A 16,258-nucleotide genomic window follows, 5' to 3' on the forward strand; every position below is an offset into this window, starting at 1 on the left:
ATGTAAGACCTACAGGATGTATAGTCAATGACACTGACACATGACAGACCAATGTAAGACCTACAGGATGTATAGTCAATGACACTGACACATGACAGACCAATGTAAGACCTACAGGATGTACAGTCAATGACACTGACACATGGCAGACCAATGTAAGACCTACAGGATGTACAGTCAATGACACTGACACATGACAGACCAATGTAAGACCTACAGGATGTATAGTCAATGACACTGACACATGACAGACCAATGTAAGACCTACAGGATGTATAGTCAATGACACTGACACATGACAGACCAATGTAAGACCTACAGGATGTATAGTCAATGACACTGACACATGACAGACCAGTGTATGACCTACAGGATGTATAGTCAATGACACTGACACATGACAGACCAGTGTATGACCTACAGGATGTATAGTCAATGATGCCGACACATGACAGACCAACGTAAGACCTAAAATTCTGCTCTCATTTGAAGTAAATCAATAAACTATACTGCAAAAGGTAAGAAACAGCTAAAGGTTGGTCACCTTCACTCTTTCCCATCTCAGTCCTTGGTACTCTTTGCCTCGAGATCTGGGCTTTATCTGCTTCCAGGTGCCAAGTGCTGAAACACCAACCAACACCCAAACTGTGCTCACATGACGTCACAGAGACATGGGGGAAATCACAAGTATGGACAGACGTTAAGCAAAAGAACGAACATGCGGGGGAAAATCCCCAAAAGAGAAAATTAAAAACACCACCTGACAGGTATAAATCAACATGTGAACATATTGGTTCTCCATACACATGCACACACGCATGCATGCACACACACACGCACACACACACACACACACAAAAGAACGAAGATGCCAGGAAAAATCCCCAAAAGAGAAAATTTAAAACACCACCTGACAGGTATAAATCAACATGTAAACATATCGGTTCTCCATACACATGCACGCACGCATGCATGCACGCGCACACACACACACACACACACACACACACACATCACACACACACAGTTTTTACTCTACTGTCCAAAAAATGAAATTTCAGGAAAAAATCTTCTTTTTTTGTCAGAACATTGACTGGAAATCAATTTCTTTATTTTGCAAATCACAAATTAGAAGGGGAAAAAAATCCAAATTTTTGTTTGTTTGTTTTTTGTTTGTTTGTTGTTGTTTTTGAACACCTGTTCCAAACAACTGTCTTTTCTCTCTGTTATCTACTGACAAAAAGTAGTAACAGAAGATGGATTAGCAGTAAGCGACTTACTTCCCTCTTTCTTGTTTCATACTGATGTCACAACAATATCCATTTGTTCTCAATGTTGTGCAAGTGTATGTGCAAAACAGTGTCCGTGGGAGTGTGTGTACAGGTGGATGTGTGTGTGTGTGTGTGTGTGTGTGTGTGTGTGTGTGTGTGTGTGTGTGTGTGTGTGTGTATGTGTGTGTGTATCTGTGTCTGTGTGTGTGTCTGTGTCTGCGTATGTATGTGTGTGTGTGTGTATGTGTGTGTGTGTGTGTGTCTGTGTGTGTGTGTGTGTGTGTGTCTGTGTCTGTGTGTGTGTGTGTGTGTGTGTCTGTGTCTGTGTGTGTGTATGTGTCTGTGTATGTGTGTGTGTGTGTCTGTGTCTGTGTGTGTGTGTGTGTGTGTCTGTGTGTGTCTGTGTCTGTGTATGTGTGTGTGTGTGTGTGTGTGTGTCTGTGTGTCTGTGTCTGTGTATGTGTGTGTGTGTGTGTGACTGTGTGTGTGTGTGTGTGTGTGTGTGTGTGTGTGTGTTAAACATTAGAAAGATGATGCTTTTTGCTATAACTCATTTGTGTGTTATTTTGTTATATGTGTTGCAAGCCTTCCAGTCTAATATCATCATCTTAGATGTACAGACTATAAATAAATAAACGAAACATGTTGCAAGCCAAATTTTACTGTTCTGCTTGCAATATGTAGGTAACACAGATTTTATCACACTTTATTTCTCTCATTGAGATTATTCTGATTCTCATGCATTCTAACTCTCCATTCTTATCTCACATTCTGATCCTAATGCATTCTAACTCTCCATTCTTATCTCAAATTCTGATTCTAATGCATTCTAACTCTCCATTCTTATCTCACATTCTGATTCTAATGCATTCTAACTCTCCATTCTTATCTCACATTCTGATCCTAATGCATTCTAACTCTCCATTCTTATCTCACATTCTGATTCTAATGCATTCTAACTCTCCATTCTTATCTCACATTCTGATCCTAATGCATTCTAACTCTCCATTCTTATCTCACATTCTGATCCTCATGCATTCTAACTCTCCATTCTTATCTCACATTCTGATCCTAATGCATTCTAACTCTCCATTCTTATCTCACATTCTGATTCTCATGCATTCTAACTCTCCATTCTTATCTCAAATTCTGATTCTCATGCATTCTAACTCTCCATTCTTATCTCACATTCTGATTCTCATGCATTCTAACTCTCCATTCTTATCTCACATTCTGATTCTAATGCATTCTAACTCTCCATTCTTATCTCACATTCTGATCCTAATGTATTCTAACTCTCCATTCTTATCTCACATTCTGATTCTAATGCATTCCAACTCTCCATTCTTATCTCACATTCTGATCCTAATGCATTCTAACTCTCCATTCTTATCTCACATTCTGATTCTCATGCATTCTAACTCTCCATTCTTATCTCACATTCTGATTCTCATGCATTCTAACTCTCCATTCTTATCTCACATTCTGATTCTAATGCATTCTAACTCTCCATTCTTATCTCACATTCTGATCCTAATGCATTCTAACTCTCCATTCTTATCTCACATTCTGATTCTAATGCATTCCAACTCTCCATTCTTATCTCACATTCTGATTCTAATGCATTCCAACTCTCCATTCTTATCTCACATTCTGATTCTCATGCATTCTAACTCTCCATTCTTATCTCACATTCTGATCCTAATGCATTCTAACTCTCCATTCTTATCTCACATTCTGATTCTCATGCATTCTAACTCTCCATTCTTATCTCAAATTCTGATTCTCATGCATTCTAACTCTCCATTCTTATCTCACATTCTGATTCTCATGCATTCTAACTCTCCATTCTTATCTCACATTCTGATCCTAATGCATTCTAACTCTCCATTCTTATCTCACATTCTGATCCTAATGCATTCTAACTCTCCATTCTTATCTCACATTCTGATTCTAATGCATTCCAACTCTCCATTCTTATCTCACATTCTGATTCTAATGCATTCCAACTCTCCATTCTTATCTCACATTCTGATTCTCATGCATTCCAACTCTCCATTCTTATCTCACATTCTGATCCTAATGCATTCTAACTCTCCATTCTTATCTCACATTCTGATCCTCATGCATTCTAACTCTCCATTCTTATCTCACATTCTGATCCTAATGCATTCTAACTCTCCATTCTTATCTCACATTCTGATTCTAATGCATTCCAACTCTCCATTCTTATCTCACAAAACAGGGGGAGGGGAGCAGCGTAGTAGTAAGTTATCGCTGCACACATCTGTCCCATCCTATTGTCTATTCTCTCTCTGTTTCCTAATCCATACAACAGCTGCAGTTGTACATGACTCCTTTTTGAACACGCATTCTGTCGCTCAACACATACACTCTCTCTCTCCCCCACACGCATTCTATCGCTCAACACATACACTCTCTCTCTCTCCCCCACACGCATTCTGTCGCTCAACACATACACTCTCTCTCTCTCCCCCACACGCATTCTATCGCTCAACACATACACTCTCTCTCTCTCCCCCACACACATTCTATCACTCAACACATACACTCTCTCTCTCTCCCACACACATTCTGTCGCTCAACACATACACTCTCTCTCTCCCCCCACACGCATTCTATCACTCAACACACACACTCTCTCTCTCTCCCCAACACGCATTCTATCGCTTAACACATACACTCTCTCTCTCTCCCCCACACGCATTCTAACGCTCAACACATAAACTCTCTCTCTCTCCCCCGCACACATTCTATCGCTCAACACATACAACTCCCCCACACGCATTCTGTCGCTCAACACATACACTCTCTCTCTCTCCCCCACACGCATTCTGTCGCTCAACACATACACTCTCTCTCTCTCCCCCACATGCATTCTATCGCTCAACACATACACTCTCTCTCTCTCCCCCACACACATTCTATCGCTCAACACATACACTCTCTCTCCCCCACACGCATTCTATCGCTCAACACATACACTCTCTCTCTCTCCCCCACACGCATTCTATCGCTCAACACATACACTCTCTCTCTCTCCCCCACACGCATTCTATCGCTCAACACATACACTCTCTCTCTCTCCCCCACACGCATTCTATCGCTCAACACATACACTCTCTCTCTCCCCCACACGCATTCTATCGCTCAACACATACACTCTCTCTCTCTCCCCCACACGCATTCTATCGCTCAACACATACACTCTCTCTCTCTCCCCCACACGCATTCTATCGCTCAACACATACACTCTCTCTCTCTCCCCCACACGCATTCTAACGTTCAGCACACAAACTCTCTCTCTCTCCCCGCACACATTCTATCGCTCAACACATACACACTCTCTCTCTCCCCCTCCCTCCCAACCTCCCAGTCCATACCAACAACAAAAAAAGGCAGCAATGAGCGACTTCCTTAAGAACATGCATTCCTTCCCTCAACCCTCTCTCTCTTTCTCTTCCAATTCATAATCAACGCAGTAACAGTGAGCGACTTCTTTATGAGTCTGCATTCTATCCTTCCACTCTCTCTCTCTCCGTCTCTTCATCTCTCTTTTCTTAATGCTTTACAATGCTTTACTCACCAGGCTTAACGGCGGTGACAGATGCAGCCACCTTAAACCTATGACGTGCCTTCTTTCTGCACACACAGAAGAAAAAAAGCATATGAAACTCAAATAAGAACAAAATAAATAAGAACAATACAAATGAGAACAAAACAAATAAGAACAAAACAAAACACACACACACACACACACACAGATAACCGAACACCGGGTTAAAACATAGACTCACTTTGTTTACACAAGTGAGTCAAAAAGACAAAACAAATAAGACAAATCAAATAAGAACAAAACAAATAAGACAAAACAACTAAGAACAAAACAAATGCGATCACACAAAGCTTGCCACACTTCATCTTTATTCTTTTTTTTTTTTTTTTTTTTTTTTACAAAACACTAACACAAAACTTGAAACTGTGCAATAATTTTCAGTCTACAAGATGGATGAGAGAGGGTGAGGGGGGGGGGGGAATTCTGACTGGTCCATTGTAAAATCTGAAGCAACTTTTCATGGCATGCTGACTCTGCTGGTCAGTTCTGTATCCCTCTCCTGCTTCTCCAGCAGAACACACACACACACACACACACACACACACACACACACACACACACACACACGAGTACACGAACACACATACACACACACAGACGCTAGCAGCCAGGCCACATGTATTTACTCTGCTTCCCCCTTCTTCTGTGCTGAGTGCCATATACCTATGCTTGAATGCCAGTCTTCGTTACTTCATCTAATGTTACAGACCAGCAAACACCACTTGTTGTCTGTCTGTGTGTGGAGTGATGGCCTAGAGGTAACGCGTCTGCCTAGGGATCGAGAGAATCTGAGCACACTGGTTTGAATCATGGCTCAGCCGCCGATATTTTCTCCCCCTCCACTAGACCTTGAGTGGTGGTCTGGACGCTAGTCATTCAGATGAGACGATAAACCGAGGTCCCGTGTGCAGCATGCACTTAGTGCACGTAAAAGAACCCATGGCAACAAAAGGGCTGTTCCTGGCAAAATTCTGTAGAAAAATCCACTTCGATAGGAAAAACAAATAAAACTGCACGCAGGAAAAAATACAAAAAATGGGTGGTGCTGTAGTGTAGCGACGCGCTCTCCCTGGGGAGAGCAGCCCGAATTTCACACAGAGAAATCTGTTGTGATAAAAAGAAATACAAATACAAATACAAATATCACCACAAGATGAAACAACAAGACATTACCATTTCACCATATCAGTTTGCCCAAACAAGAGAGATAATCCTGAGTCCTGTTGAAAGACATGATTATATGCAACAACAGAGATATGATCAATGTGAAGAAAGGAAACGCCAAAAACACTTAGCTGCTTCAATGCTCAGGTTGCAGGAATGGAAGATGGCTGCCGAAAAAGAGGGCGCTGCAATACACAAATACAAAGGAGAAAATATTTGAGGTAAACTACCAGCTGCAGTTACTTTCGATTTCACCGGTTGGGTGAAGCTGCATTTTGCACAGGACAGGAATCAGACCCTGCAGGCCGGATTCTGCACCAGTGGGTCACGGCACTGTGTGTGTGTGATTAAACAAACGAAAAAACTGTTCACACTCACGCAGAAGACTTATGACTCTGCGAGGTGTCTCTCTCTATCATTTTCTGGAAGCGTCGCTCCATGGAGCTGGGGCCTGGCGAGTCTGGTTTCGGTTTCTGACGATACAGGACCAGCTTCGTCTCCTCCATCAGGTTACGCTGGTCAACGATGCGTTCTGCTGGGGTCCGCTGGTCCGGGTCAGGATCGGCAAAGAAACTGGCGAACCGTGGAAACTCCTTGTTCAAACTCTGCAATCAGTCAGTGCAAACTCCTTGTTCAAACTCTGCCATCAGTCAGTGCAAACTCCTTGTTCAAACTCTGCCATCAGTCAGTGAAAACTCTGCCATCAATCTGTGCAAACTCCTTGTTCAAACTCTGCCATCAGTCAGTGCAAACTCCTTGTTCAAACTCTGCCATCAGTCAGTGCAAACTCCTTGTTCAAACTCTGCCATCAATCAACGGAAACTCCTTGTTCAAACTCTGCAATCAATCAGTGCAAACTCCATGTTCAAACTCTGCCATCAGTCAGTGCAAACTCCTTGTTCAAACTCTGCCATCAGTCAGCGGAAACTCCATGTTCAAACTCTGCCATCAATCAACGGAAACTCCTTGTTCAAACTCTGCAATCAATCAGTGCAAACTCCTTGTTCAAACTCTGCCATCAGTCAGTGCAAACTCCATGTTCAAACTCTGCCATCAATCAACGGAAACTCCTTGTTCAAACTCTGCAATCAATCAGTGCAAACTCCATGTTCAAACTCTGCCATCAGTCAGTGCAAACTCCTTGTTCAAACTCTGCCATCAGTCAACGGAAACTCCTTGTTCAAACTCTGCAATCAATCAGTGCAAACTCCTTGTTCAAACTCTGCCATCAGTCAGTGCAAACTCCATGTTCAAACTCTGCCATCAGTCAGTGCAAACTCCATGTTCAAACTCTGCTATCAGTCAGTGCAAACTCCATGTTCAAACTCTGCCATCAATCAACGGAAACTCCTTGTTCAAACTCTGCAATCAATCAGTGCAAACTCCTTGTTCAAACTCTGCCATCAGTCAGTGCAAACTCCATGTTCAAACTCTGCTATCAGTCAGTGCAAACTCCATGTTCAAACTCTGCCATCAATCAACGGAAACTCCTTGTTCAAACTCTGCAATCAATCAGTGCAAACTCCTTGTTCAAACTCTGCCATCAGTCAGTGCAAACTCCATGTTCAAACTCTGCCATCAGTCACCGGAAACTCCTTGTTCAAACTCTGCCATCAGTCAGTACAAACTCCTTGTTCAAACTCTGCCATCAATCAACGGAAACTCCTTGTTCAAACTCTGCAATCAATCAGTGCAAACTCCATGTTCAAACTCTGCCATCAGTCAGCGGAAACTCCTTGTTCAAACTCTGCAATCAATCAGTGCAAACTCCATGTTCAAACTCTGCCATCAATCAACGGAAACTCCTTGTTCAAACTCTGCAATCAATCAGTGCAAACTCCATGTTCAAACTCTGCCATCAGTCAGCGGAAACTCCTTGTTCAAACTCTGCCATCAGTCAGTACAAACTCCTTGTTCAAACTCTGCCATCAATCAGCGGAAACTTCATGTTCAAACTCTGCCATCAGTCAGTCCAAACTCCTTGTTCAAACTCTGCAATCAATCAGATCGATTATTGCACAATCATTGGATGTTTTGTTGTGGTGACATATACACACACACACACGTTCACACATATACACACACAAACACACTCACCACAGCACACCACACATTACACCACACACCATACATACACCCACACAAGCACACACACACACACATGTTTACACATATGCACATACAAAAACACTCACAAAACGACACCACACCTCATGCACACACAAACACATACACACACACACACACACATAAACACACCCTTCCACACACTCCCCCCCTCCCCCCCCACACACACACATATCCACACAATCACCCCCAATCCAACACAAACAAATCAATACAACAAGAACACAATTAAACAAATAAACATAAAAATAACCTTTACAAAACCTTCCACTGACCGTGCGGGTGATGGGCAAGACCTGAGGAGGGGGGATGGGTTTGGGATAGAAGATGAGCCGGGACGACGTGGACACATTGGTGGACTGTCGCTCAGCTTTGGGCGGGGCCATCACCTCACGACTGGCGCTCTCCTGCATGCTGAGTGAGGGCAAGGACTTGCTCTGCCACCAAGATATCTCAGCTTTGAGTACTGTGCACGTATGGAATGAGTCAATGTCTGTGGGTGTGTGTGTGTGTGTAGTTTGGTGGGAACATTTGGGTGTGCATATGCACTTTTGATGCAATTTGTTATGTTATTCATGTTTTTTATAGTGTAATATATACATATATACATACATACAATATTTTTTTTACACATACACACATGTACATATATAAAGATACAACATTTTTCATACATACACACATATAAATATATAAATATACATACAATATTATTCATACATACACACATATAAATATACATATCCACCATAGGAAATTTTCTATCTAAAATTACATTTAAATAACATACTTACCGTGACCCCACTAGTGCAGACTCCGGCAGGGGTCTGACATTCCTGCCTGTGCAAACTACTATCCGCCTATGTGGAGAAAATGAAACTACAGCCGACAACCTCCCGGAAGTAGGTAACCTCCCCTTTGTCCTGCTGGCTAGCGCCCTCTTTTTCCGGCAGCCATTATGAATTATTTTATTATTTTCTTATCTTTTTTTTCTTTCTGGTGGAGTAATGGCCTAGTGGTAACGTGCCCAGCTAGAAACCAAGGACCTGCAAGTTCTAGACCGATACACAGACCAGACACACTTTGTTTCCTCAAGATGTTTGCGTTCCATAACCCACCTAATAGATTTTTTGGGGGTTTTTTTTGTGGTGTTTTTTTCAAGACATGCAGACTGATCTATATGCAGTACACCACATCTGGTGAACAATTTGCAAGATGCATAATCTTCACAAAAACCCAACGTACTGATCAGACCATGACACCAAACATCGACATGGACCACATGTTTGATCTTTTGAATGTGTGTTCACCGGGAGACTGAAACAGCAGCAGCTCTGCAATATATTGAGCTGGAAGAATGGAAAAATCATCACCGTTTTATTCAGCAGGCACTGATACTACAATCTATCCCGAGACCCTCAGATGGAAAGTCCAATGCTTTGGTTAACATGAATGTATGAATGAGAGAGATAGTGTGTGTGTGTGTGTGTGTGTGTGTGTGTGTGTGAATGTGTGTGTGTGTGTGTGTGTGTGAATGTGTGTGTGTTTGTGTGTGTGTGTGTGTGTGTGTGTGTGTATGTGTGTGTGTGTGTGTGTGTGTATGTGTGTGTGTGTGTGTGTGTGTCTGTGTGTGTGTGTGTATTGTGTCTGTGTGTGCATGTGAGCGAGTGTGTGAGAACATGTCTGCAAGCATATCTGTTCCCTGCTTGCATTTCTGTTCTCTGCTTGCATATTTGCTTGTGTGTGTGTATACTGTATAAGCGTGTGTGTATGTGAGTGTGAGTGTGCATGTGTGTGTGTGCGTGTGTGTGTGAGAGTGTTTGTGTGCACATAAAGTGTAATACACTGCATGACAGGAAAACTGATCTCACCTTTCCCATCAAACCAGGCTGGGTAGATTTTACATCAGAAGCTGTTCCTGTGGTAAACACAGATACAGACACAGACACAGGCAAACACACACACACACACACACACACACACACACACAGACACACACATGTGCACATGCAAACATATACATGCAAACACACGCAAACTCACACACATGCGCACACAGTCAGTATGACAAATGATTGAAATCAATGATTTATATTTGAGTACTGAGCATATTCACAAGCAAAACACACACACACACACACACACATTTACACTGAACACACACACACACACACACACACATTTACACTGAACACACACACGCACACACATTTACACTGAAAACACACACACACACATGCATTTATTTACACATTCTCCTCATATACATATACAATTGTACAGAACACACACACACACACACACACACATGCATGCATGCACACATGCACACTCACACAAACATACACACACACACATACACACACACACACACTCACATATACATCCACCCAACACACACACCCTACCACCATCACACACACACACCTCACCACCACCTTCACACACTCTCCCGCTCCCTCCCCCACACACACACCCCCCACCCCCGCCTCCCCACATACTGTCGATGTTGTGCAGGAAGCTGGCTTCAGGGGGGCCGTCAACAGGGGGAGGGCGGCGCCGCACGGACAGCATGGCGGCGTTGTAAATGGTGCCCTGCATGTGGTGCACCTTCACTGCCAGCTTGTCCAGGGCCTCTCTCTGTTCACATCATGCATGGCTTCACTCTGCATTGTGTCGTGTTGTGTTGTGGTGTGGTGTGTTGTGTTGTGTCGTGTTGTGTTGCGGCGTTGTAAATGGTGCCCTGCATGTGGTGCACCTTTACTGCCAGCTTGTCCAGGGCCTCTCTCTGTTCACATCATGCATGGCTTCACTCTGCACTGTGTCGTGTTGTGGTCTGGTGTGTTGTGGTGTGTTGTGGTGTGTCGTGTCGTGTCATGTCGTGTTGTGTCGTGTCGTGTTGTGTCGTGTTGTGTTGTGGCGTTGTAAATGGTGCCCTGCATGTGGCGCACCTTCACTGCCAGCTTGTCCAGGGCCTCTCTCTGTTCACATCATGCATGGCTTCACTCTGCACTGTGTCGTGTTGTGGTCTGGTGTGTTGTGGTGTGTTGTGGTGTGTCGTGTCGTGTCATGTCGTGTTGTGTCGTGTCGTGTTGTGTTGTGGCGTTGTAAATGGTGCCCTGCATGTGGCGCACCTTCACTGCCAGCTTGTCCAGGGCCTCTCTCTGTTCACATCATGCATGGCTTCACTCTGCACTGTGTCGTGTTGTGGTCTGGTGTGTTGTGGTGTGTTGTGGTGTGTCGTGTCGTGTCATGTCGTGTTGTGTCGTGTCGTGTTGTGTCGTGTTGTGTTGTGGCGTTGTAAATGGTGCCCTGCATGTGGCGCACCTTCACTGCCAGCTTGTCCAGGGCCTCTCTCTGTTCACGTCATGCATGGCTTCACTCTGCACTGTGTCGTGTTGTGTTGTGTTGTGTTGTGGTGTGGTGTGTCGTGTCGTGTCATGTCGTGTTGTGTCGTGTCGTGTTGTGTCGTGTTGTGTTGTGGCGTTGTAAATGGTGCCCTGCATGTGGCGCACCTTCACTGCCAGCTTGTCCAGGGCCTCTCTCTGTTCACGTCATGCATGGCTTCACTCTGCACTGTGTCGTGTTGTGTTGTGTTGTGTTGTGGTGTGGTGTGTCGTGTCGTGTCATGTCGTGTTGTGTCGTGTCGTGTTGTGTCGTGTTGTGTTGTGGCGTTGTAAATGGTGCCCTGCATGTGGCGCACCTTCACTGCCAGCTTGTCCAGGGCCTCTCTCTGTTCACGTCATGCATGGCTTCACTCTGCACTGTGTCGTGTTGTGTTGTGTTGTGTTGTGGTGTGGTGTGTCGTGTCGTGTCATGTCGTGTTGTGTCGTGTCGTGTTGTGTCGTGTTGTGTTGTGGCGTTGTAAATGGTGCCCTGCATGTGGCGCACCTTCACTGCCAGCTTGTCCAGGGCCTCTCTCTGTTCACGTCATGTATGGCTTCACTCTGCACTGTGTCGTGTTGTGTTGTGTTGTGTTGTGTTGTGTTGTGTTGTAAATGGTGCCCTGCATGTGGCGCACCTTCACTGCCAGCTTGTCCAGGGCCTCTCTCTGTTCACGTCATGTATGGCTTCACTCTGCACTGTGTCGTGTTGTGTTGAGGTGTGTTGTGGTGTGGTGTGTTGTGTTGTGGTGTGTTGTGTTGTGTTGACTTGTGTTGTGTTGTGTTGTGTTGTGTTGTGTTGTGTTGTAAATGGTGCCCTGCATGTGGTGCACCTTCACTGCCAGCTTGTCCAGGGCCTCTCTCTGTTCACATCATGCATGGCTTCACTCTGCACTGTGTCGTGTTGTGTTGTGGTGTGGTGTGTTGTGTTGTGTTGTGTTGTGGTGTGTTGTGTTGCGTTGTGTTGTAAATGGTGCCCTGCATGTGGTGCACCTTCACTGCCAGCTTGTCCAGGGCCTCTCTCTGTTCACGTCATGCATGGCTTCACTCTGCACTCAACTGTGGTGTGGTGTGGTGTGGTGTGGTGTGGTGTGTTGTGTTGTGTTGTGTTGTGCTGCCTTGCATTGTGTTGCGTTGCATTGTGTTGTGCTGTGGTGTGGTGTGGTGTGGTGTGGTGTGTTGTTGTGTTGTGGTGTGGTGTGGTGTGGTGTGTTGTCTTGTCTTGTGCTGCCTTGCATTGCATTGCGTTGCGTTACTCTGTGTTGTGCTGTGTTGCCTTGTGTTGTGTTGTGTTGCGTTGCGTTGTGTTGTGTTGCCTCGCGTTGTGTTGTGTTGTGCTGCGTTGTGTTGCCTTGCAATGTGTTGTGTTGTGCTGTGTTGTGCTGCATCATCTTGTATTGTGATGCATTTATTGTGATGTTGTGTTGTGCTGCAGTGTATACAGTGTTGTGTGTGGTGCAGTGCAGGGCAGTGCTGCATTACGTTGCGTTGTGTTGTGTTGCATATATGGATTTGTACGAATGCAGTGACACTTCCTTGGGTAACTGAACCTGACTGTGTTGTGTTGTGTTGTGTTGTGGTGTGGTGTGGTGTGGTGTGTTGTGTTGTTGTGTTGTGCTGTGCTGTGTTGTGTCGTGTTGTGTTGTGTTGTGTTGCAGTGTACTGTAGTGTAGTACAGTGTTGTGTATGGAGTGCAGTGCAGTACAGTGTTGTGCTGTGTTGTGTTGTGTTGTGTTGTGTTGTGCTGTGTTGTCTTGTGTTGCGTAGCATTTGTTGTGTTGTGCTGCAGTGTACTGCACTGTAGTACAGTGTTGTGTATGTGGTGCGGTGCAGTCCAGCGCAGTGAAGTGCAGTACAGTGCAGTGCTGTGCTGTCCTGACTGTGCTGTGTTGTGTTATGTCATGCTGTGATGTGCTCTGTTGTGTTGCATAGCGTTGTAGTGCAGTGCTGTGTAAAGTAGTGCAGCACAGTGCAGTGCACTACAGTGCCGTGTCATGTCATTTCGTGTCGTGTCATGCCATGTTGTGTAGTGCAGTGTAGTGCAGTATACAGCAGTGTAGTGTATAGCGCTTTTGTCTTTAAATATCAACAATCCAGTGCAAGGCTGTTTATTACGAGTAATACATACGTGGATGTCTTTGATATCCTTGGCCGTGAGGACAGTTTTCCATGGAAGATCTGTGAAGTCGGTTTGACCTGAAAAAGAAAACTCCTTCTTAATTCTTGTGGGAGTGAAGACTTTTCTTTTTCTGATCACTCTTCTTTCACCTTGTTTCTTTTTTAGAAACACACACACACACACACACACACACACACACACACACACACACACACACACACACACACACACACACACACACACACACACACACACACACACACACACACACACACACACACACACACACACACACACACACTCACACACACACTCACACACACACACAAACACACTCACACACACACACACACACACACACACACACACACACACACACACACACACACACACACACACACACACACACACACACACACACACACACACACACACACACACACACAGAGAAAGAAAGAAAGACTGTTGAAAACAGATACGGGGACGTACACTTCATTTTTTTTTTATAACTGTGTGTGCATGCATGCGTGTGTGTTTATGTAAATATATCTCTGTGTGTGTGCATGTGTGTATGTACATATAGTTGTGTGTATGTGTGTTTGTGTGTGTCCACATGTGCATGTATGTGTGCGTCCACAAGGCATCAGACCTATTTTTGATACAACAAGTCCCTCTGCCATAATGACAAGAATGATAATGAAAGTTATGATAACAATAATAACATTGCTATCATTATTTTTTTACAACAATAATAATAATAGCAATAATAATAATAATAATAATAATGTCTCCCCCTTCTGCAAGAAGAAATTGCTGTGTTGAATGGTCAAAGCAGTTCCTATTCTGCTTAAGCTTTTAGTATTACCGTAAAGTTCGGTCTATTGAGCGCACTGGTATATAAGCCGCACCCACTAAATTTTGGAAAAAATTGAACTTTATACATACATAAGCCACACTGGCTTATAAGTCACACTTATTTCCGATACCGGAACACATACTGATACCAGAGAAAAGCTGTCAATCCTGTAGGTTATGAAATAAACACAAGCGGGAACAACACAAAGAAAAGCAAGCGAAAATACTGCTAGTGCCACAAAAAAAAAATAAAATAAACACAACGAAAATAAGATCCATAATTTAGGGATAGTCACATTTATTCAACGTCATCCTGCTCACTGAATCCGCTGAAATCTTCGTCTTCAATGTCCGATTTGAAGAGAACCAGTACAGCTTCCTTCGCCATCTTGTCACTGACTTTAGCCTTGCTTTCACTTCATGAACATGAAGGTGGAGGTTGCTGCTGGTTCATCGCTTGCACTGTCGTCTGCTAGGTCGATCGCCTTCAATTTGAAGGCTGCATCATAGGCATAACGTCATGTTTTCGGCATGATGAGGGTGTACGCTTGAGCAGAGTAGAACTGAATGCTGATCTGAAGGCTTTAATGTGTGTGGATTTGATTGATAAAACGTGAACAGTTAGCAAACTATCCTGAAGCTCATCCAAAAATTCATGGACAGAAATCATGATTTTGGTGAGTTGAAGGGCAGCTAAGAATAGACGAGAACGTGACACTTCCAGGATTGTTAAAATCCTCAAATAAGCCGCATCATTGTATAAGCCGCAGAGGTTGAAGCTGGAGTAAAAAGTCGAAGCTTATAGACCGAACTTTATGGTAATAATAAAAAAAATAATAATAACCTCTCCCCCTCCCTCCCTCCTTGTCCACCTTGCCAGAAGTAACTGCTGTGTTGAACCTTCAAAGCCGTTCCTGTTCTGCTGAACTGCCAGACGATAAAATTCAAATGGTAAGAAATGAAAGGTGAAGCAGGACTCACTTCTTTTCAGGAAGGATCCAGGCACAGCCAGCCCCACCCTGTGGTACGACAGAGGGTCCACCTCCCCAAAGGCGCCAGAGAAATTGCTGTACTCGAAGCGGTGATGCTCTGACTGCCAGTAAGCTGACCCTAGGTCTTCCACCTCCTCCTCTGAAAGAAGATGATGCTGACTGCTGTAGGAACTGTTTGCTCAGGTGTTTGTCAATCAATGTAGCATGTAGTACTGATGTCGGAACTGTTTGCTCAGGTGTTTGTCAATCAATGTAGCATGTAGTACTGATGTCGGAACTGTTTGCTCAGGTGTTTGTCAATCAATGTAGCATGTAGTACTGCTGTAGGAACCATTTGCTCAGGTGTTTGTCAATCAATGTAGCATGTAGTACTGATGTCGGAACTGTTTGCTCAGGTGTTTGTCAATCAATGTAGCATGTAGTACTGCTGTAGGAACTGTTTGCTCAGGTGTTTGTCAATCAATGTAGCATGTAGTACTGATGTCGGAACTGTTTGCTCAGGTGTTTGTCAATCAATGTAGCATGTAGTACTGCTGTAGGAACTGTTTGCTCAGGTGTTTGTCAATCAATGTAGCATGTAGTACTGCTGTAGGAACTGTTTGCTCAGGTGTTTGTCAATCAATGTAGCATGTAGTACTGATGTCGGAACTGTTTGCTCAGGTGTTTGTCAATCAATGTAGCATGTAGTACTGATGTAGGAACTGTTTGCT

General features: G+C 44.0%; 1 protein-coding gene across 1 annotated transcript in view; it reads right to left on the minus strand.

Moving 5' to 3' along the window:
* The window catches only part of LOC143292360 (uncharacterized), a 60,791-nt gene that overhangs the window by 33,495 nt on the left and 11,038 nt on the right, over positions 1-16,258 (minus strand). Inside the window, 8 exon segments of the mRNA XM_076602555.1 lie at positions 545-621; positions 4,879-4,934; positions 6,451-6,677; positions 8,475-8,636; positions 10,071-10,117; positions 10,701-10,839; positions 13,711-13,778; positions 15,538-15,687. Of these exon segments, the coding sequence (XP_076458670.1) occupies positions 545-621; positions 4,879-4,934; positions 6,451-6,677; positions 8,475-8,636; positions 10,071-10,117; positions 10,701-10,839; positions 13,711-13,778; positions 15,538-15,687 (926 nt within the window).

Source organism: Babylonia areolata, chromosome 18 (assembly GCF_041734735.1).
Source record: "Babylonia areolata isolate BAREFJ2019XMU chromosome 18, ASM4173473v1, whole genome shotgun sequence".
Lineage (NCBI taxonomy): Eukaryota > Metazoa > Mollusca > Gastropoda > Neogastropoda > Buccinidae > Babylonia > Babylonia areolata.